Here is a 24,371-nt window from a genome sequence, read left to right as displayed (position 1 = left end):
TGTTATTTCAATTATTTTCTATTCGTATCAACGCACACTTGCTGCGGTGCACACCTGTTGAAAATCACTGGTGTAATGCGTTCAGGGCGTTTGCGAAGTGAAGTTATTACAGAAATTTGATTCTGCAATTCCGCAATTCGTCAGTCGGCAGTCATTCCAGTCGACTGATAACAATGCAACAAGTACACGCGACAATGACTCTCGACTCGCGCGGCGGCTATATTTAGCCGCCGACATAACGACGTATAATTAGAAAATTGTTGCTCATATAGCCGATATATATATACATGTTGAAGCCTCTTCCTACATGTTTTCATACGAAATGTACGTGTCCGACGAACTCGTCGTCTAATTACGGGCGTTTCTCAACATAACATTTGGGTCGCGTCAAATTTTCAATGACAGCTGTCAAATTTGTTGGGTCGCGAGGCAAAAATTTTGACACCTAGTGTCAAATGTGACAGATGTCAATATTGGACGATGTTGATGAGAATATTCAAAATTCTTATACGGAATTGGATAATAAATTGAATCGATTTTTGGAACACGTGTAAATGTGTGTCATTAATCCAATTAAATAGAACCGCTACTGTTACGTGCCTCGAAAGCGAAAACCCAACAAACCGAGCGGCGGACAGATGGAATAATAAATAAATAAATACGAAAAGAAACGAATAAACTGGTACATAAACATATAGAGGAGAGGTACAACAAGTCTGTGGAAGTCGCTCGATTTGACATTGTTATTCAAATGGCCGACGATTTGTTATTCCTCGGATTACAACGAAACTCATTACAATAATACAAGTTATTTCCAGACGAGTATTATTGTGTAATGCGCGTTGCTGCGAGAGATGTCGCGTACAAATGCGCGGACACCACAAATGTCAACGTCAAGCTGTCAAATTGACATTAAACTGAACGATAATAAATGCAATCGTTTTACATTCTTCATCGATTATTATCGTTGAAATTTATAAAAAGCGACTTTGTAGCGGTTTTTTTTAAGTTGTTTCTGCCGTAACGTTCGCAAATTATAATTATTTACTTTTTCGCCGCAACCTTCGCAACTCTCGGCCTTTCATTAACTTGCCATATCCCATTTTTTTTCTTTCTCTCTCATTTTTTTCTCTCTCTTTCTCTATCGTTACTCAACGGTTTACATAAGGAACGTGTGAAATTGAAAAGAGCCCCGGAAAGGCCTTTCGGGCCCCGGGCGACAAGCCCGTGATTTATCGCGAATTGTACGCTGCCAAAAGCTGTTTTTTTCTTGTATTCTACTTACTAATTGCAATCCGATGTTTAGAAAGTGAACGCACCGAAAATAATAATAATAATAATCGACATTCTTTTTTTTTCTATATTTGCGTACGAAGAATTTCGTTACGTGAACAATCAGATTAGGCATCGGTCGACCCTGGCGATCTGTTGGTTGCCTAGCACAAGGTTTTAGTTTTACGTGCAAACTCCAGTTTCCTTCACATAATGACCACAATTTTCAACAATTATTATATAATCATCATAACAGTCACAAACAAAACTAAATTGTAATAAATGCATTTGGTTTTTATTGTATTGTGTGTGGTCTAAAAATATAGTAAAAATTTAGAATTCTTTTACAATTGGCACCAAAATTAAATATAATAGTTACTTTTTGTTAATTTAAATATTTATTTTGGCTGCATTGGTTTTCTTGTACTCATGAACATTTTGATAATCTAATTACTATTTATAAAATTGTCTGTTGACGATTGCAATTTGAATGAGACTTCGTTTATTGACACAGTAAATATTGATTTCTGCTCGTATTAAGCAAAGTCTGCTTGATTAGAGGCATTATCTTAGATTAAAACGTATAAAATTAGTAGTGTTATTATTAGCTTAGTTCAAGTGCTATAATTAGATTACGCGAGATGGAGTTGCCGTGATTTACTACAATTAAACTGTTTTTTTTTTCTTATACATTGAGACAATTTTTATTTATGTTTCATTGATGGTATTTTTACATGCGAGTGTAGCAATCACTTTTTTTCCTCGATTAAGAAATAAATATTGTAATTATTTTCGCGGTCGACCAGTTTTTTTTTTATGTCATACATACATTTATGTGTTGGTATTCGTTCGGTTTTATTAATTTAATCTCGATATGTAATTGAGAGCCGCTGGTAGTATGCCAACCCAAACAAAAAAAAAGTAACCAGAAATTAAAAAAAATAAAATAAATGCGGCACGTATTATTTTAATAATACGCGCGTAAGTAACTTCTTTGCTTTCGGCTGCACTCGAAGTCCGTCGATAATTTGACTCAATTATTGACTCAATTACTTGCAATTTGTAATACAATATTGAATCGCAAATTGCTCTCACCGTTCACGCTGACAGCCATAAATATATATCTTCTGAACGGTTTACCAATTTTTTTTTTGTTGGTAAAATTTTATTTATTCCGCGCGAATGCTGCAATTTACATGAATTTTGTGTGTAATAGCTTTTGGAGGTTATAGCACAAAACTTTCCAGTTTAAAATAAACTTAATTGTTCGTATCATTTTTCTAAAATTTATCAGGGTCGGCGTTAACGATTAAGTCATAACGACAGAAACTTCATACGACAATGCTGCCAAAACAAATATTTAAATTAAAAAAAAAACTAATATTAAGACCCGCCCATATACTACATACATTTGCCAACCTCTGAAAATTTAAAAATAAAAAAAAATCTCATTAATCCCATTCAAATGTAACAGATAATGTGATTGAAATGAACTAATTTAAGACTTCGAACGATAATTAGACGATTAAAATTTGAATGCGAGTCGATTAAATTAACAAAATCAAGATACATGTTTATTGATTTATTTTTTGTTGTTGCATTGCCATTTTGTTTCTCCGAATCTCCGATTATGCAGTTCGTCGATTGGTCATTGAATCGACGAGAGAGATTGTTTCTCTCGAGCTACGGAACGCCTCCTACTTCTTCAAGCGAAACGGGAGCGATCTCTTGAGGCGGCGTTGAAAAAGTCTCAAATTATACTCAAAAATAAATAAAATCACTGCGTACGCACGCACAGCCTCGGATTGAGATTTAATTAGAAAATTATGAAAATCGTTTGCAAATGTATTCCGCTAAAAGTTTAATTAGATCGTCCGTAAAAGGTGTTTTTGCCCGTGCATTTTTTCATAACCTACTTCTTACGCATTCAGCAACAAATAAATGAATGCAAAAACAACAAAAAAAAAACAAAAGCGTCTGATTCTATGGCGACGATGGAATCGAGTTTATTGCTGGGTTACCGCATATCGCCTCGTCGTCTTCTCTGCCCTGAATACAATCGGCTTTGTATCGAAGAAGCCTCTGAAATAAATTGATGTCGGACGAAGAGAAAACGCGCATCATTTTCATTCAGCCAACGAAATGATCGTAAATTTGCGGAATACATGATACATTTGAAACGTCCGTAAGATGGCGCATTGCAATTCCGATTGTCAGTATAGGCAATTTATAATTCTTCTTTTATTAAATCTCCACTCCATTCACTTAGCTTGTGTCAAGCACAATTTCGCCAACTACCGCAATGCAATTTATGATTATTACGTAATTAATTGTAAGTTCATCCTCTCTCGTCTCTGCATTTCATCAAGTAATGTCTTTTTTAAGAACAAAATCTAATAACTAAATCGAATGACAAATGTCAGAAGTTGTTGACTTGTTCCGCCGTGTGTCGCTCTTCTGACAGATGAGTTGGTCGTAGGCAACAGGGCGAACCAACAGCAGCCACCTATTTCTTTTCTTTTTTTTTTTAATAAGATTCTTGCGGATTTTTCCAAATGATTGAGCGCACTTGACCGGCGATAAATTTACGAGTTAATTGGCCCATAAGTTAGGCTCTTATTTATTTCTTCATCAAATCCGATATCGGCTCCGTTCGTTCGGTCTTCACTTTTATTGCCGTTTTATTTATTTTTCACTTGTTTTTTTTTTATTGATTATTATTATTCACTTGTTTTTTCAGCGACCAACTGTCGCAATGGGCGAGCAAATGTCCAAATTAACCTAGTTTTGCGTCGACGAGATTGAGAGAAGAAGAAAAAAAAAAACTACTACTTGCGTTTACAGACACAGAATGTAAATACATAAGTATAAATCTATTTTTTTTTTGTTTGTTTGTACGCTGCGTTCGCATTATTATCATAAAATGATATGATTATGTCGGCCCGATTCCGTGTCAGTCAGTTGAGTCCGTGCATATAATGTATCCTTCGGTTTTCCATTTTAGATGGAAACGCTGAATTCCACTTTTACTCTAGCCTGCTTGATTTGATGGTTGGCGGTGGTTGTGAACAGAACACATGATATACGCCGTCCGCCGCCTGAGATTATCGTAATTTCGCGCGTGATTGATAGGTGACATTTCGTGTCGTTTTTACTTCTTTTCTACACATTTCGAACCGTTTCGTTCACCTTCTATTTCTTCGCACGTTGCGCAACTCCGAATGCAATGATTTGTCGCCGCTTTGTACAAACCCATTAACCAGGTGTTTAGCTTCAAATCAAATCTGCACGTCCATTATCGAAATATGCAGTAAAATGTAACAAATGTTGCAATTCAAATATGTCTTGTTGATCTCCTCTCATCATCACCGACTATTTGCGTTTTCCGTTACGATTTCGACTTAAGTCACCTTCGCCGTACTTAACTTGAGTCAATATTGTGCGTGCATCGAGGATCGCACTCTACACATGCTCTAAAAGTGTTCGCATTATTCATCTGTTTACTTTATTAACTCGCATTATACACGTTCAAATCGCACTACAGTGAATCCGGACTGACTGAAGCCGCATCGCTGCAGCATTTGATTGCAGGATCCGGTTCAAGTACAGCTTTAATCTGTGGCTTATCAGAAAACCACTGATTTCCTGTTTTCCAATTCAAACTCATTTGTTTTTTTTTTTTACTATTATTTGAAAAGTTTCTTTTGTTTCATGTTTTGTTTACGTTTAACTTACTTAAGTCATCGCTATTTGTTTCGCGGCGAAAATGTCAGGAATGCTTTGGATTCCGAACGCGAAAATTATATGCATGTACAGAAAAAAAACAGTTACGCAGTCATTGCGAATGTACGAAAGAATCGTTAATTTATTACACTTCTATTTTCTTAGTCGTTAAGACATGTTCTGGAAATACCAATTAATGAATTTAACCTCAATCACATCAAATGTCCAAAATTTGCGTATCAAATAGAATTTTCGCTTTGATGTTTAGATGATTTGATCTAAATTTAAAATTTCTGCGAATTTCGATAATTATATAATTTTCACCAAATATCAGGATCGGCGTTACATAATGTTGAAGCAAGGTTTGAAACTAACTTCATGCGATAAAAAACGTTTATTATTTTTTTGGGGAAATATTTTTTTTCTGGTTGGCACAATGATTGAATATGGTGTTTTCTCAAACGGGATTGGTTGAATCGTACGGTGGGCGTGGCTTAATAATAGTTATTTTTTAAATTGAAATATTTATATTGGCAGCATTGACGTCATTAATTAAATTTGACATTTCTTTTGAATTTGTGGTTCATCGTTAGATTTTGTGATCATCTGTTGGTGTTTTGGTAAGCAATTCATTTAATTGGCTCAAGCGTTGCGTAATTTTGCAGTCTTTTCGCGAGTTATTCGATTGCGTCACGTCCGAAAGAAGGGTTTAGCTTAAACTGTGACGTTAAGAATTCCGCGTCGTCTAAACGATTGATGCGTTTTTTTTCCCATCCACGGGAGAATCGCAGAAAATATCCGGAGAGGATCAAACGCGCCGCGCCGCATTCTTTTTTTTTCTTGGAATCTGGAGAGGGAAATAGTGTTGATGATGGAGGAGGAGGAGGAATGTTTGACATCATCGCGTTTAAATAAATCTCGCAATTAAAAGAAATAATTCGCGCGAACGAATTAATAATAACAACAATAATTAGGAGGTGGTGGTAGGGCGGAGTAAAAGCAAGCCGCCCGCGTTGTCTTCGAGCATTTCCATCCAGTCCGTTTTGCTCTTGTTTGCGTGTTTTTCCTCTTCCTCCTTCCGCCGGAGTTTGGATCACCGCCACCGTCGATCGGGTCCCATCAGGACTTCTGTTGCCGCCGCCGCCGCCGCCGACTGTTAGTGATCGCCGTACCTTCGGGCCCGTCGCAACTTTTAATTGCTCGCTCTCTTCTCCATCGCTAATCCGTCGCGGACGATCGTTCAGTGCGAGTTTCCAAGTGATCATTATTCCTTTTCGCAGTTGCTAAGCAACTTGTGTATTCAGTTCCGTTTTGCGTGTGTAACACAAGTGTTCTTGTTCTTTGTTTTTGTTTTGTTTTTTTCAAATGTTTTTCCTGTTTTCGTTCCGTTTCTGTTCTCTCATTGTTTCGCCGCCATAGAGTGTGTGTGTGTGTGTGTTTCCGTTACGTAAGTTAATTAAGTCGGGGCCGCAATTGACATGGAAATTAGCGTCAATTCCGCGGAGAGGAGAGATCGCTCCGCCTCATTAGGCGATCCTCTCGATCGGAACTCGCAAAATACTGTTTTCTGAAAAATTCTTCATTTTGTTTGTAATTCGAACGTGTGTATTATTTACTTTTTGTAAATTGCCCGAAGGATTTTCTGTTTAATTTAACAATCGGACGTGTGAAATTACACAGATCTCACGGTCTCAAATGCGAGGAGAGCTCAAAGAGAGAGAGAGAAAAAAAAAGGTGTAATGATTATCAATGCCAATGCTGAACATTTTTTGACAGCGTTCAACTGTTTAAATAAGTTTTGATTCCTTGAAATTTATTTATTGTTATTCGGACGAAACTCGTTCTTGCTATATATTTATAATAGTTACGAAATTTAACTCTTTTTTTTTTGCAAATAGTTAATTAATGTATATTTCCATCAGATTTTCAGTGGAATTCCGATTGAAATTATTATTATTCCTTTTTAAAGTTTACTTAATTATAAAGTTTCTTAAAGTAATGAGGATAATTAAATTGCTCGGGGTTTAGCCTTTCACAAAAATAAAAATAAATTTGATCATATCTTCGCTGCAAAGTTATTATTCCCTCGTTCGCATAAAGAAAAACCCGTTTCTTTTTCTCTTTTAATGGCAATCCTTCATGTAATTCGTTTGCGTAACGCGCGCATTTCATTCTCCTCGTTTTTCCTTATGAAAACCGACGAAGTTTTCCGCTATGTAATAATAACTAATCGATGATCTATCCGTCGATGATATTCAAACGGTTTCGCATTGTTTCAACCAAGAAAGTACATGATTTACTGTGTGTTTATTTTATCTGGCCCGCAAATATTTATGCTCGGCGGCCGCGCGTTTCACATAAACATTCTCTCTTTCCCTCTCGGTAAGTGATGTTTTTCGATGTTCCGACAGTGAAAGATAAATAGTTTGTTTCTTCTTTGGTGTTGAGAGTAAACAAAACTTACTTAATTCTTGTGCATAAATACAAGAAAAAGAAATTCTTGTATTTAAAGCATATCTTTTGTCAATTTGACGTTTAATTTCGACTGTTTTTTTTAAGATGTCAGCGAGAAACAAATTATTGTAGGTTACAAATTTGACAAGTCTGAATTGACAGTGATGATTGAAAACCGAGTTATATAAATGTACGCTTTGATTCACAGCTTGCTCATGCATTATTCATTTGTTTCGCACGTGAATTTGACGTTTCTGAAACTAATTTCACGGGTAGTCAACAAGAAAAATAATCGTTATGAATGCTTAAAATATACCGTTTCGTTTGCTCGAACAGCAATAATCATCACTTCGATTCCGATTTTACTATGCAATTTCGCTTCTGTAATTAGTTTCGTGAATCATCGTCCACAAATACACCGTACATTCAGTGCNGATAAATCTTAAAATACCCTACAACTATTGTTGTAAATGTCACTTTTGACGTTTCTTTGTGGTACTGTCACATTTGACATGCGATAAATCTTAAAATAACCTATAACTATTGTTATACATGTCAATTTTGACGTTTCTTTCTGGTACTATCACATTTGACATTCGATAATTGTATAACTATTGTTAAAAATGTCAGTTTTGACAGAAAAGTTAATAATAGAATATGACAATATTAAAGGAACGTTTTAATGTCGCTCGAAGGGGGCTTGCAGTATTTGCACGGTGAATCACAATAATTTGCACCTGAGGCGGCCCGCGTTTCTGCAAGCAATTTTTTTACCATTAAAAGAGATTTACAAAAAGGAAATTGGCGCACACGCACGCACAGTCCCGAATTTATTACGCATTTCGGCAACGAATATTTATGGGCGAACCGGACGGCATAAATCCGCGCGCACCGCTGAAAACTTCATCTTACTCGCGTTCATATTTCATCGCGAGAAATTTAAATTTAAAACGCACCAACAAAAAACAATAAAAATAATTGGTTCACGAACAACGGAGCGAAATGAAACGAAACGAAAGATCAAAATAAAAGTTATTGCTATTGGTCTTAAAGGCAATTATAAAAACGTAATTGCACTCGGTTTTCAAAAGGTCGTTAATTAAACAGGCGAGCGGGGATTATTCGCTTATTTATTGGAGAATTATGCGTTAATCGGATTATCGCGATGATTAATAATCAGTGGAAAATCGCCATAAATTGGCGTTTGAATCTCGTTAAGATTATTGGAAGAAATCGAAGCGCCAAGTAGTTTGCAAATGGAGCGCCATCTGCGGTGATGCTTCGTGAACTGGCGTTTTGACAGATCACTTAAATTTTGACAGAAAGTTTTGCTACTACAGTTAATATTGAGATTCGCGAATTGAGTTATGATAAACAACGCGCGCGCGTTTTACTCTCGTTGTCCGAACGAGGATTTCATAAAAGCACTCCGTTCGCCCCCAATAAACCCAATTTTGTTTACAAATGCGAAACTAGCCGGGCTATTTTCGACGCGGCTATGAAACACTTTTGCACATCCTGGCATCATCCAGAGAACACGAGCGTTCGGACACTTCTTTGCTTTTAGCAACATCAACAACATCATATTGGCGAATGTTTCGAAATATTGGATACATTCTCGCGATGCTCCACAGAGATTAGAAGCGAACAATTACATAAATATAAATGCTTGCGTGTGTTCCGAGTGCGTGTGTTACGCGATTTTATTTATGTTATGGCAGCATTGATAAAAAAAAAACCCTTTGCTCGTTAGCAACGGTTAAGACACGGCCAACTATCGCAGCAGGATGTTGATTGCCGATTACACCGCACGTGCTCAACACACAACCATTCGTTGTTTGCGAATCATAACAAATCGAAGAGACATTATACTAAAACAATGCTCTCAATTAACAAAGTAAAGTTAAATTACATCTGACGTATTTTTTTTCAAAATATTTAATATTTCTATTAAAAATTAATATACAGTGTAAATTTTAAAATAAAACACGATCTAATTATAAATAAGTTATTTTAAACTTTCTGAAATCAACAACACACGTAATACAATAGTATTATGCTCTATAATGAAGCAGATATTCGGTTTAAGAAGGAAAAAAAAGTGCAATCAGGAAAGCCTTTCAATCGTTTGCCTTCTGTTTTTTTTTTTTCGAATTCTTTCATTCTTTGCATTGAAGCACTTACCGGTGGTCGAAGGAGGCCGTGCTACCGCCATGTCGGCATCCTTTTGATCGTGACCGCCCTCAAATTAATAAAAAAAAGAAATTGAGAGAAGGTGCACTGAAAGCCTCTTTTAACGCTGAGAATCAAAACGACAATCATCAAATCATTAATGTATACATATTGTATTGAATTAGAGATCACGAATGCGTTGACTCAAATGTCGTGTCAAATGTCGGTTGCGACGCGATCATTTGCATAATTGACAATTTGATTTATCCGATCGAGACCGGTGTGATGTTTAAGCCTCTCACAAATCGTGTTCGATTATGTCATTACCGAGTGTTACTAGAGTGTGTAGAATGCGTAATTTGGACTCGGTCGATCGGTCGCATACACACACACACGCATCAGAAGCGGTGAACAATCAATTAACGTAACCTCTGCATAATTGACAGTCAAGTGCAAGTGACAGTTATCTGTCAAGTGTGTCAATGCCAAGGCGGGGCGATTTTACGACCGTCGATTATTATCATCATCATTATTCTTTTATTATTTTTTTTTGAAAGAAGGATGGTCATAAAATATATAGTCTTCACATTGACAACATTCGGAGAAAATCGAATGATTCATTTACATTCTGACAGATGAATGCGATCGATCATGCGACCATTTTTTTTTTGTAAGATTTTTTTTTGTCGTCTCGTTTTGTTTCCATTTGCTTCGTACGCTAATTACTATTTATAATAGCGGGTTGGTTTGTCGCGAATGCGAATGCAAATTAATTAATTAATTATGCAAATCGAATGCCGGATTTATCGGCACGTACGATCTGCTGCGTCGTATTTTGACAATAACTCTTGCGAGAGCAGCTCTCGCACCTGTTCGATTCTGCTGCTGCTGCGGACGGCTTAATTGGCTTCGGAAACCCGATACGGCGGATAAAGCCCGATTTTCGAGTCTCATTAAAGCCAGATATATACTGGCTATTTATTTTGGGTGGAAGGGAAGGAGGTGGAACGAAAGCCACCATTCGCAAATTAACTCTCCGCTTGTCATTCCACCAACCAAGCAAAAAGTACTCGCTGCCAAAAGTGTAATGGATGTTAATTACAAAAATTGCAGTGGTACCATGATTAAATTATGACGTTTCAATCTAGTTATTTTTTTTTAAATTTAAATATTTATGTTGGCTGCACTGTCGTGTGACGTTAGTTTCATTAACTATAACATTTCGTGAATTTTTATAAGAAAAAGTAATCACACTGTAGTTAATATAGTTTATTTTCTATAACAATAGTACACAATTACATCAGATATGAATAGTATTTAACTATCACGTAAAACATAAAGTACATTGAAATCGTTTGTTTATTCTTGCGGATGACAGATGATGGGAACGGCCTGCGCGTTTTTCGGGTCGCTAAATTTTTACGTAACTCGGATCACACAAAAGGGAATCCAATTTGAAAGCGCGCGAATCACAATCGCAATCTCTGTATGTTTAACTTATTCAATTAAATTTTTTGTCGTGTTCTCTTTGCCTCTTGTTTGTTGGTTTAAACTTAATTTGAATCGCTGCGACGAGATTGAAATCTCTTAATTATTCTCGTTTTCGTGAAATGATATATTGCGCGGACGGCTTCGCATAAATCAAGTGTGGATCGTTGTATAATAATAATAAAAAAAAAGATCGAGATTGCGTTGACATAAAACTGCAGGCCTTTTTTTTTCTTCTCTCTCTTTTCGTGTTGCTGATGAGTGTCACGTTTGCGAAACTCTCGCTTTGTCTCCGCCACGATCGTGACGAGTTTGCCAATGAATGTAACCAAACCCCTCTCTCCTCCTTGTTGTTGTTTTGATACGTAACCATGGTTAATTGAAAAAAAATGAATAGCTTAAAGTAATCTTGATCTCATCTGTCGATTCGGTCAATTCCTCCTCTCCGCCAATCGGACGCGAACTCCATTCTTCGATGTCAAAATCGTGTTGGCGCAAAGTTGGACGTCGTGCGCGGGCACCGTCGGTAAAATCTTGAAGTTTCTCAGGATCTTCGAAAGTGTCGACTTCATCTCGGCCATCGCGAATTTTTGTCCTGAAAACACGTTTGTTTTTATGCGTTCGACTGTCTTGTAATTTGCATTTGCTACCTATGCAATTTCTGGGTCCAGCGCTGAACGGAACGTAACAGTACGGAAACTGTTTGTGTTTCTCGTCGTTTCCTGCCGCGAATCGTTGCGGGTCGAATTTGTCGGGATCCGGGAAATAATCGGGATCCCTCTGGATGCCGTACGCGAACAGTCCGAGCGTCGTTCCTTTCGGTATGTGAATGCCATCTGGCGAACAAAAAAAAAATTTAAATTAAATTTGGAACAGTGTTTTTGATTAAGCTTTGAAAACGTCAAATTGAGAAGACTCACTGTGGTTGAATCCCTTTTGAAGTTTCCTCAAGTACAGTGGAACTGAAGGATACAGTCTTAAGCTTTCCTTGATGACTAATTCTAAATATTTCATCTCGTTTATGATCTTCAGCGTGGACATGCCGTCAACGTCGTCTCCGAATATGGAGACTTGCTCCTCGTAAGCTTTGTCCTGCGCGTCCTGGTGCGTCGCCAGCATGTGCACGACGAAGGAGAGCGCGGCTGAAGTCGTATCGTGTCCCTACAAAATATATAGTTTACTAAATGAACACTTAATAATAATAATGATATTGGTTTACTTACGGCGAACATGAACGTGTCGACTTCCTCGCGAATCATGGTGTCGCTCAAAGGTTGTCCATCGACGGTGGCTTCCAGCAGCAAATCCAGCAGCGCCAGCTTCCGTTTACCTTCGAAGTTCTGTTGCTCGCAGGACGAACGCGCTAGAAGTTCTTCGCGTCGTGTTCTGATCACCGATTCGGTGAATCCGTGCAGAGTCTTCAGGGCTTTTAACTCGCGCTGATAGAGTTGCGATTTTCTGTAGATAAAGTCCAACTGGAAGAACGGGTTGAACGATCTCTCCTGTATCAATCCGCACATCATCTCCACGCACTTGACGTACTCGTTGTGGACTTCTGACTGAGCGTTCACCGAGCATCCCATCGCCGTCTCTATTTGGGGAAATCGTCAATACTTTAAATACGCTAAATTCATATGTAAACTCACCGCAAATCACGTCCAATGTGTAGAGTGACAACAACTTGGAGATTTCAACATCCGGTGCGCCGACCTCGTTGCGCAATCTGCTGACGAGGATGTCTCCCATCGACTGATAAACATCGGTGAACTGTTCCAAGATTTGGAAGTGGAACGTTGGCGTCAGCATCTTGCGATTCTTCCGCCATCTCTCCCCTAAACAACACATCGATTGATATTGATGAGAAATCGAGCTTTTCGCTTCTTAATCTCTTTCTTCTCACCCTCGGCGATGAGCAATCCGTGTCCGAGCCACGAGCGCAGAAACTTGTAACCGTCCGATTTGTGCAGGGTGTCGTGCGAGGTCAGAACGCTCTTGATCAGATCGTACTCGGTGGTCAGGTAGACGCATTTGAACCCGATCGTCATACGGAAACTCTTCAAGTTGTACCCGCGCAGAAGTCCCATCACCAGACGCAGTATTTCTTTCAAAAAAAAAAACAAACAAACAAACACATCAATTTGGTGGTTCTATTTCGTAATTTGTTTGTCGACACGTGTTGATAGGAAATTGCTGACTTACAAAAACGTGCCGAAATTTGATTAATTCTCAAATTCATTCACTCATTAAATTATGTTACTAATAATAAGAAAGTTCATTAATATAGTCGAAGTTTACGTAACTTAAATAAACAGAAGTATTCTCTAATTGCGATGAATGAATGTGAAACTTAACTTCTGCGAAAATGAGTAACAATTTTCTTAATGACTAGCTTTTTCTGCTCAATTTCTTTTTAATTGTGGTGACGCTTCAAACAAACCGGATTCGCAGTTTGAAAATTTCTAAACAAACTAATTCGATTAGTCCGGTTTCAAATAGTTTTTGGTTTAGAACCCGCACTGTACGAGGAACTTTCAATTGAATGTTTTTTTTTCTCTTGTTGAGTGCGAAATGATAATGATAAGTTTTTTTAATGATCATTACTTACTTCAATATGTAACAACATACCTGTGGGTCCGCCTTTGAAGTACGGCGCGTTACCGACGATTGGCCATAAGGGCACCGGCGATTCGATCGTCCTCAGGTGTCTGTAGAAGTACAGGAATCTGCCCGTCCACAGGATGGTCACCAGCAGGAGGATTCCTGCCAGCGCAGAAGTCGCGAACATCCACAGCATTTCTCGTTCTCTGCACCACGATGATCACCAACTAAAGCAGTAGACGAGACGTTCTTTAGCGCGTAGTTTGCGAACGTATCAAGAGACACAGTCAGACAAACAGAAACTCTTGTCCCCTTTTTCGGATTACCAACTGACCGCCCATCGACTCAAGGATTTCCGCTGCTGTTATTGTTGCCGCACACGCACAGCCACAATAATTGGAGTGATGATCCTCTCTGCTCATATGCAATATATATATTATTAATTCTTCCTCTCTTCTCCTCTTCGCGTTTATTTATCTTACAAAAGATGAAAGTTCACATCGAAGTTCATTAATACTCGTTCTACTTGCATTTTTTTGTCTTCATCAACTAGCATTATAATTTGTTGTTAATTTTTTGCGAAATATTTTTGTTTGTAATGGTTGATAATTGTGTAGAGAGAAGCAGAAACGGAATGGAATAGCGTTGATCGCGTTGGCTGGGTGGAAAACAGTGATATGTCCCGATGAGCTGGTTAAGGAATTCCTTGTCGAAATACTTGAAGTGCGCGAAGGGTGGTGGCGCCACCACCACCACCAACGCTGCCGCCGACGATCCGGAGATGGCGTCGGAGACGCTCCCGGAAACGGTGCGCGCCCTCCGCCGTCTCCTCTGCGAGAGGGCGGACGAGTGCAAGCGCAAAACGGAGACGATCGGCAAGCTGGAGATGGACGTCGCGGAGCGCGACTCGCAGATCCGTCACCTGCAGAACGAGATCGACAAGTTCCGGCAGGTCGTCCATCCGATCACCCAGAAGATCCTCAGCGAGCAGAAGAAGAAGATGATCGAGCCGCGGATCAAGCGGCAGGCGATCAGCGCGGAACCGCTCAATCACAAGGACGTCCGAATCGTAAAGGTTCACAAGAGTCTCCTGTAAGTTGTCCGCGCTCCATCTGTGTGCGGTTTGGCAAGCAATCGATTACGTGAATGTTTACCACTTGGCGCCATCTACAATAACACATTCGCGAGGCTGGTTATAATAATAATAATAGTATGGTTATTTGTTTATGCGGTTGCATACTATATAATCTCTTGTTTTCGTCCAGATCGAGGGATCTCATTCGCGATGCCATCATGGACAACGACTTCATGAAGTATTTGGACATCACGCAGATCCGCGAGATCGTCGATTGCATGTATCCCGAACTCCACAAGGCAGGCAGCCTCATCATCAAGGAGGGCGATGTTGGTAGCATCGTTTACGTCCTCGAAGGTTAGTGCAAAACTTCACGTTACCAACCGATTACAAATTTCAAGAAGTTTCAAATTTGATTTATTATTATTTTCTATATATAAATGTTTAATAATGCAAAGCAATATTAATTAATTTTGTGTTGTCAACATGTTTAAATTAAATTCGATAAGTTGGTTGCCTACAGTGCATTCACTTTAATATCATTTGAGTGGATGCGCCGGGCTAAATTTCTAAATTGTAACGGAAATTACCTTGATCTGTTTTGTGCAAAGAATTAAAAAAAAACAAATGAAACAGGGTCGACGTAACATAAAATATTCCGACTCGTTTTAATTATTTAAGGTCGAATAATATTTCTTATTTCCCTGTTTTTTTTTTTTTCACATTATAATTAACTACAATCTTCAGTTATCTTTCGGTCAATTAGTTACCAAATACGAAGATAATTAAAGTGAGTTTAAAATTTATAAATTTCAATAATTAATAAATACAACCTTGAAGAATTACTACGTAAAGCGATTGGAACTTAATTTTGTGGATTATCATATTCTTCTACTAATTATAACCAATGTCGTCGGCGTGGGAATAATTTCAATGAAAGAAAACAGGTGATTTTTTTTGTTAAATTAAGGAAATAGTTATTAATTTGCCAACTATTTTTAACATTGAAATATTCATATTGAAGGCGAAACCAACTAAAGACATTTACGGTTTTGAATTGCTGATTTTGCGTGAAACAATCAAATTAATTGAATGCAACAATAATTGGAATTTGATTTGTTTAAAATTGAATTTAATTAACGCAAATATTTGTTCTTTCTAATTAAGTAAAATATTTGTCAGTTTTGAATCGAAGAAAAAGCGAGAAATTAAAGAAATGAAAAAAAAAAAGAGAACAACAAAAGTTGTCCTAATAAAGACATAGTTAATTTTATTTGTTAGAAACGCGACGGCGGCGTTAGATGATAAAAATACCAACGAGACTTTCACTCCGCAATTGCAAAAATAAACTAACAACATTTATTTATCTAATTATTTCTTACGCTCAATTTAAGTTATCTGATTATTATTTCTCTCTCTATCTCTAATTGCATAGCTTTTACAATTCTTTACAAATGTACACTGAGTTAGATTTAGATTTTATACAAAATGTATTGACAGTAGTCTGTTTATTAATCCGTCTATCTCCAATTAATGTTTAATTAATTTAAACTGATGACAACATTTTGCTTTTTTTCTCGAAAAAAGAAACACACACATTTTTCTGCTGAAATCATCAGTTTCTCTTCGCATTTTTCGCCTGTTTTGTTCCTCCGAACGCGCTAATAAGCGTCTTAGAAAGTTGCATTAAAACGAAGATCCGAGGTAAATCGTCTTCGATAAAGCTAATTGCGGCGAGAGAGGCGACCTCAAAAGGTCCGATAGAACCGATGAATTTTTAGCATCGGCGAAACCGAAAGTAACGAACGAAGATGATGATGATGAACGTGTCTTTTTTCTTCTTCATTCATTCATGGCCGTAATTCGTTTGGAATTAATGGTAATAATGGATGAACACATACATACACAAACACTAACTAGACATGCACAAAAGAGAAAATAGTGTTATTAACTAATTATTATAATGAAAACGAAAAGAAACAACAATGCAAATTGGTAATTCATTTTCATGCGAGAAAGTTCGTCCGAAAGCAGGGGGATTCATCATCATCATCATATTCTATTTTTGGCCTTTCCTAATTAATGCGCGTACGATATTCATGAGAAACATGACCCAATGAACGAAGAAGGCGCCACGGACTCTGCACATTAAGTTACCATTTCAATTCGTACCATCACCATCATCATCATTATTCCTCGTGAATCATATTTACTTTTTCTTTGTTCGGATTGTTGCGATTTCTCATTATTGACTTTCCCAAATGATCAAATTATCTTAGCCAAATCTAATCTTAATTAATAAAATAAGAGAACTAACTGAGATGTTTGCGCAAAACGATCGCGTTTGCACGAAATTCGACCGTCGATTGTTGTTTTCCATCTTCGTCTCTCGGACAGAGATGGCGGCACTTTGGGTTACGCAATCCTGGTGAATGCCGTCGGTCTCTCTGTCCCGAACACTGGGAGTCTTTCACATAATGCAATAATAATAGCCTTAGTCGCTTGCACACAGAAACAAATACACACAAACACATGGAGTGTCAAGAATACAAAAATGCTCTCGAGGAAAAGATCAAGGTTGCACTTTACTACCTAATAGAGCGCCGCCTTTCGTTTTCTTTCCTTTTATTTTTTTGTTTCGTTTGCCGATATTTATATCGCTTTCCGCAATCGCGTTCGAAACCCTTTCATTAATTCTTCCATCTGTCATTTTTTCGCAATGGCACATGATATTAACATGTCATTTAATATTAACCACGCTTTAATTAATTTGTTTTTTTTTATTATTATTACCATCAATTGCCTAACAGGTGAAATGTCAAATAGATGGCAGGTGTAAAATTTAAACTTTTTGTTTCTTCTTCCATTTGATTCGCTTTCTACAATCGAAATTTCTATCATTTTTTTTTTGCAATGGCGGATTGACACATCATACGTCTGTCAATTAATATTAACCTCACTTTATTTTGTTTTTTTTTTAAATTTTATTATTAAAATCAATTACCTAGCAACAAGTGAATTCGCTTTCCGCAATCGTTTTTTTTTCATTTGTTCTTGCATCTGACATTCCTTCGCAATGGCGGATTGACACATCATATGTGTGTCTGTTAATGTTAACCTCGCTTTAATTTATTACTATTTTTATCAATTACCTAACAACAGGTGAAATGTCAAATAAGTGACAGGTCAACAATTTGAAATTCTTGTTTCACTTTGGTTTCTCCACATTTCATTAATGTATATCCATGTAACAACATATTATTATAATGTCCATTATTACTATATTTTTTGTGTACATTTTTGCTTTGCTTTGTTTTTTTGGAAAGCTCTATCTCTTCTCCGCTGACCCAATGACCCGGGTTCAAAGGTTTTCACTTTCGCGCGAAATTTCGCTTACTCAAACACGCTCGGCTCGGCTCGCTCGGATGCATCATCTTTTTTATCGCTTCGCAAATTTACAAAACAACGGAGATGTGGTACAATTTTAATTTACACATTTTGTTTTTTGGGTCACCTCGGATTTACCTTGTTTCCTTCAACGAAACAAAAACGCAACGAAAATTAACCTAATTACTCTGTGCGTGTATGTATATGTCATTTAACAACACTTACATGTTTTTTTTTGTTTGTTTGTTTCTCGTTTCTATTTTGTTTGTTTTTTTTTTGCGAAAGCCGCTTGATTTACATACAGTTTTCTCGAAAACTGTAATAGATAGAATGAATCCAAAAGATGCATATGAAAGCTGAATGTTTGGGGATTCTAGCATGTATCGATATATTACTGTGGTTTCATCCGTTTGGCTGTAATTTGCGTCCAAAGTTGAAAAAATGCTCGAAAAAGTAGTGTTTTTACATTTCATTGATTTTCTCGAAAACTATAATACATAGAATGAATCCAAAAGATGCATATGAAAGCTGAATGTTTGATGATTCTAGCATGTTTCGATATATTACTGTGGTTTTAGCCGTTTGGCTGTAATTCATGCTCAAATTTGGAAAAATGCTCGAAAAAGTAGTGTTTTCACATTAGTATTTACAAAATTAGTTTACTAATTTCATTTATTCTACACTGTAACTATACTCATTATAGTATATATTAGGTCATTTCCATGTTAACTTATGATTTATATTAATGTCTCACTTGTGATTCTGTTATTTGTATATTCAATGACGACTCTTAATTCAATTAGCACCTACAAACTTAACTCGACGAATCGCACTATATAAAAAATAACTTGCAAACACTTTCCACGCTTTTTTCGTTCATTAAATTAACGCTTTCTTCGCTACAAAAATTTACGAATTTCAATACTAAAGTAGGTATAATTATTGTATATTAGTTAACATAACTTATCAAAAGATGGCGCTTCGATCGATTTCATCTATTTTAATCATATAGCGTAAATAAGAAAACAATAATAATTATATGAATCCTTATTATCTTAAGTTAATTTAGTTGATTATATAAGATTATTCGTTTTTCCCCCAAAAGATGGCATTTCGATAGATTTCGTTTATTTACACTTTTCACGTTTTATTTTGTTCATTAACTTTATTTTGCTCAAAAACTTACTAATTTCAATACTTAAATATGTATAATTATTATAGATTACTTAATTTAGTAAAGTTTGCATTTTTTTAAAGTAGTAGACTTACTTAACGAGTGGAAAAATGAAGCCGTTTCCATCGATCTTAGTGGATCTTCTCCTCCAGTACGTGTTGAAGGTCGAGTTCACATTTTCCAGCACCATCTCATCCAAAAAAAAAACCTGATTTGATCTTTCTTTCGCTTTTCTTGTCACGTTAAACACTAATGATAATTGTTAGACGACGATTGGTTTCGAGATCGGTGGACGTCCGTCCTCCGTCGATTTCTGCGACCAGATGGAGAGGAGGTTGCGTAGCGACCGCGACGTTTTTGTTACCATCGTCGTCGTGTTTTTTTTTAATCGTTTCTATGGCAATTAGGAGCCGAAAATTGGTATTTTTAGTGATGCTAGATGACTTGAGCAAACATTGTCGTCCAAGTGATAATCAATCGCTCCATTAATGTCGTTCATGCAAACACCTCAGTACAATTGTCGACGTAATTCGCGACCTGTGCGTGTACGTACCAAACACTTCAGTTAGCACCGATTCGAAATTATGAAGAAAATAAGATTTTAAATATAGATTATTGATACATTTGATTATTATGAAGAAAACAAACATAATTTTGTACGGTTCGTGTGGTAATAACATCAACAGAATGTTAAGTATTTACAAGATTGCTGAAGTGAACATTCAATTTCATTCAATTAATCGATTTTCCGAAAGATGGCGCTTCAATCGTTTTCGTCTATTTAGTTAATTTATTTGAGAAATAATCATTTTTTGGTAGAATCTGTTCATACTAGATTACAAGGAATATAAGATTATCTGATTTCCCCAAAAGATGGCGTCTCGATAGTAAACATATTTAAATGAAATCATCCATATAATGACGAATAAAACAAGAGTAGTAATGAAAAAAGACAAACAAAAAACAACTGTATAAGATTATTCGATTTCACCCAAAAGATGGCGTTTTCATCGATTTCAACTATACAACCTTTTTTTTAGAACAATTTTATGTTTCAAAAAAAAAAATCTTTTGTGTAAAATCCATCCATATCGACGTACAAAATAATTGCTTTAACAAACAAAAAAAAACAAGCTCTTGTAGAGGGTTGTTTCCAAATTCCATAAGAGATGGCGTTTCTATCGATTTCGTCTATTTAGTTAATTTATTTGAAAATAATCATTTTTTGGTAGAATCTGTTCATATTAGAGATTAATAAAACAATTATTTTAATATAAGATTATCCGATTTTACTCAAAAGATGGCGTTTCGATCTATTTCAACTATACAATCTTTTTTTTACAACAATTTTATGTTTCAAAAAAACAAAATCTTTTGTGAAAAATCCATCCATGTCGACGTACAAAACAATTGCTTTAATAAACAAAAAAAACAAGTTCTTGTAGAGGGTTGTTTCCAAATTCCCTAAGAGATGGCGTTTCTATCGATTTCGTCTATTTAGTTAATTCATTTGAAAATAATCAATTTTTGGTATAATCTGTTCATATTAGAGATTAATAAAACAATTATTTTAATATAAGATTATCCGATTTTACTCAAAAGATGGCGTTTCGATCTATTTCAACTATACAACCTTTTTTTTACAACAATTTTATGTTTGAAAAAACAAATTTTTTTGTGTAAAATCCATCCATGTTGACGTACAAAACTATTGCTTCAATAAACAAAAAAAAGCTCTTGTAGAGGGTTGTTTCCAAATTTCCTAAGAGATGGCGCTTCTATCGATTTCGTCTATTTAGTTAATTTATTTGAAAATAATCAATTTTTGGTAGAATCTGTTCATATTAGAGATGAATAAAACAATTATTTTAATGAAAAAACAAGGAATATAAGATTATTCGATTTCACCCAAAAGATGGCGTTTCGATCGTTTTCATCGATTTCAACTGTACAACTTTTTTTTTACTACAATTTTATGTTTCAAAAAACAAAATCTTTTGTGTAAAATCCATCCATGTCGACGTACAAAACAATTGCTTTAATAAACAAAAAAAGAGAAACTCTTGTAGAGGGTTGTTTCCAAATTCCTTAAGAGATGGCGTTTCTATCGATTTCGTCTATTTAGTTAATTTATTTCAAAATAATCAATTTTTGGTAGAATCTGTTCATATTAGAGATGAATAAAACAATTATTTTAATGAAAAAAACAAGGAATATAAGATTATTCGATTTCCCCAAAAGATGGCGTCTTGATAGTAAACATATTTAAATGAAATTATCCACATAATAGACGTATTAATGAAAAAGAGAAACAAAAAACAACTGTATAAAATTATACGATTTCACCCAAAAGATGGCGTTTCGATCGATTTCATCTATTCCAACTATACAACCTTTTTTTAATACAATTTTATGTTTCAAAAAACAAAATCTTTTGTGTAAAATCCATACATGTCGACGTACAAAACAATTGCTTTAACAAACAAAAAAAACAAGCTCTTGTTTCCAAATTCCCTAAGAGATGGCGTTTCTATCGATTTCGTTTATTACCAATCATTTTTTGTTTTAAGAAGATTGCCGAAATGATATTCTTTTCCTATAAGATTATTCGATTCAATAGATGGCGTCTCGATCGATTTTGTTTATTTGATCTTATGCAACCTTCACATCAGTCAATTAATTAATAGACACAAAAATGTTTTGACAAAACAAAATCATTTGCGTAAAAATCAATCCATATCATCGACGTACAAAACAATTGCTCTTGTCGAAGGTTTCGTTCAATTTCTCCCAAGAGATGGCGTTTCGATCGATTTCATCTATTTCAACTATACAACCTTTTTCTTTACTACAATTTTATGTTTCAAAAAACAAAATCTTTTGTGTAAAATCCATACATTCGACGTACAAAACAATTGATTTAATAAACAAAAGCTCTTGTAGAGGGTTGTTTCCAAATTCCCTAAGAGATGCGTTTCTATCGATTTCGTTTATTTCCAAACAATTTTTGTTTAAAGATTGCCGAAATGATATCCTTTTCTATAAGATTATTCGATTCAATAGATGGCGTCTCGATCGATTTTGTTTATTTGATCTTATGCAACCTTACATCAGTCAATTAATTAATAGACACAAAAATGTTTTGACAAAACAAAATCATTTGCGTAAAAATCAATCCATATCATCGACGTACAAAACAATTGCTCTTGTCGAAGGTTTCGTTCAATTTCTCCCAAGAGATGGCGTTTCGATCGATTTCATCTACTTCAACTATACAACCTTTTTCATTACTACAATTTTATGTTTCAAAAAACAAAATCTTTTGTGTAAAATCCATACATATCGACGTACAAAACAATTGATTTAATAAACAAAAGCTCTTGTAGAGGGTTGTTTCCAAATAGATGGCGTCTCGATCGATTATGTTTATTTGATCTTATGCAACCTTTATATCAATCAATTAATTGAGACACGATTTTTTTTTAAGAAAACAAAATCATTAACGCAAAAATCCATCCATATCATCGACGTACAAAACAATTGCTTTTGTCTTGAACAATTGTTCAATTTCTCCCAAGAGATGGCGTTTCGATCGATTCCGTTCATTTCCTTTACAACACTTGCATTTTCAATGCTCAAACTATAATTGGTATTATCGTGTCACAAATTGATTAATTTAATGAACGTAAACTATAAAGTGCTGAGACTGTTTATGTAAATTCATGATTGATTAATTAAGCACGTGCAATTAGTTTAATCAACTAAATTAATGTTAATTATATTCAGATCCACTATATAATTTAGTCTGTGTATAATAATGAAAAATCTACACTTCTTTTTTCAAACTGAAAATTAACCGTGTACAATTGTTGTTGTTTTTTTTTCACTTTTCTGTTGTTAAACGTTATGTAATTACGTAATTATGGGACGGTAAACGGTAATTAGACTTAACGACCAATTATTGTAGTATATCTTGTGCAGCGAGCGAATGCATAGAAAGAAATTCCCCAAACTCGGTGACTTACTAAATGATCACGTGCACGTGCATTGAGAAAAAGTGTTAATTAATGTAACGTTACCGATTCTTTGGTTCATCTGACCATAAATAATAATTTGTTGCGCAATCCCGAGATGCGTTACGCGCGTAGATGATGATGATGTGCAAGTGAGCGAGAAAGGAAAAGTGTGCGTGTGGAAATTTAGATTTCGAAATCGTTGCCTGTCGCACAAATGATATAATATCTACATATATCTATATCTAACGCATACATTATCATGATTCGTTAATGAACTTGTGAGTGAGCGAGCGAGCGAGTTCGTTAACCGTATCTATCTTTGTATAGTTGATGAGACAAGATTTTTTTTTTATTTCCCAAACGATTTCTAAATTATTAAACGCATCTTCTACCACAGTGTAGATTCCATACAGAACACACTTTTTTCTTATCGTTCACTCTGTGAAGTGTAAGAAGACAACTGTTTGCTGTATCGATGTAAACTTGAATAAACAGTTTCACTCGTTGGAATTGAAAGCTGGCAGACTCATGCATTATGCATACTATTATTATCTAATTGCTACGTGCTTCTTTTTCTATTTTGTTTTCGTTTTGTTTTTCCAGTAGAAGACTTGATTTTGCGATTTAACAGTTTCATCTCATAAACTAATTGTTCATTAATTGATTATGTAATCAACTAATTACTATTTAGTAAAACTCCAAATTAGTTTTCAGTTAGTTTCCTTATTGATTTAAGACCGCTGACGCATCTGGAATTCTCGAGAAAGATTTCGGTAAACTATAAATCATCCGCTCTTGGCATTTTTATGCGTACTTCCCTCCTACTTAGTCTGCGTTTCGAAAAGATCTTTGAACTCCGAAATGTGCGTTAAGAGAGAATAACGTTATGAATAACTTATATATTTGAATTATTGATCGATTCGAATTTGAAATACGTCAATACCTCGTACAGTCCGGCTTCGCTCAATCCGGATTTATCGGTCCAAAGTGATGCAGAAATGATTTTTTTTTC

General features: G+C 35.7%; 2 protein-coding genes across 4 annotated transcripts in view; one reads left to right on the top strand and one right to left on the bottom strand.

The window, feature by feature from the left end:
• LOC108569001 (cGMP-dependent protein kinase, isozyme 2 forms cD4/T1/T3A/T3B-like) overlaps window positions 1-15,162 on the top strand; it is a 24,973-nt gene extending 9,811 nt beyond the window's left edge. For both annotated transcript variants that reach the window (XM_017930375.1, XM_017930376.1), the window contains exon 3: window positions 14,973-15,162. In XM_017930375.1, the coding sequence (XP_017785864.1) occupies window positions 14,973-15,144 (172 nt within the window). In that variant the 3' untranslated portion in view covers window positions 15,145-15,162. The remainder of the gene's footprint in view (window positions 1-14,972) is intronic.
• LOC108569000 (cytochrome P450 4d2-like) lies at window positions 11,154-14,384 on the bottom strand. 2 transcript variants are annotated; one of them, XM_017930374.1, is made up of 8 exons: window positions 14,190-14,384; window positions 13,735-14,121; window positions 13,010-13,210; window positions 12,756-12,941; window positions 12,333-12,700; window positions 12,030-12,270; window positions 11,760-11,945; window positions 11,154-11,704 (listed from the first exon to the last, which is right to left on the bottom strand). In XM_017930374.1, the coding sequence occupies exons 2-8, from the start codon at window positions 13,901-13,903 to the stop codon at window positions 11,541-11,543; spliced, it is 1,515 nt and encodes a 504-aa protein (XP_017785863.1). In that variant the 5' UTR covers window positions 13,904-14,121; window positions 14,190-14,384; the 3' UTR covers window positions 11,154-11,540. The 2 variants fall into 2 exon arrangements, with proteins under 2 accessions (XP_017785863.1, XP_017785862.1); XM_017930373.1 differs by having other exon boundaries at window positions 13,735-14,384.
• Window positions 15,163-24,371: the final 9,209 nt, after the last annotated feature.

This window comes from Nicrophorus vespilloides, unplaced genomic scaffold, assembly GCF_001412225.1.
Source record: "Nicrophorus vespilloides isolate i.1.1-1 unplaced genomic scaffold, Nicve_v1.0, whole genome shotgun sequence".
Lineage (NCBI taxonomy): Eukaryota > Metazoa > Arthropoda > Insecta > Coleoptera > Silphidae > Nicrophorus > Nicrophorus vespilloides.
The sequence above is the reverse complement of the archived record's forward strand: the minus strand, read 5'-3'. Positions and strand labels throughout refer to the sequence as shown.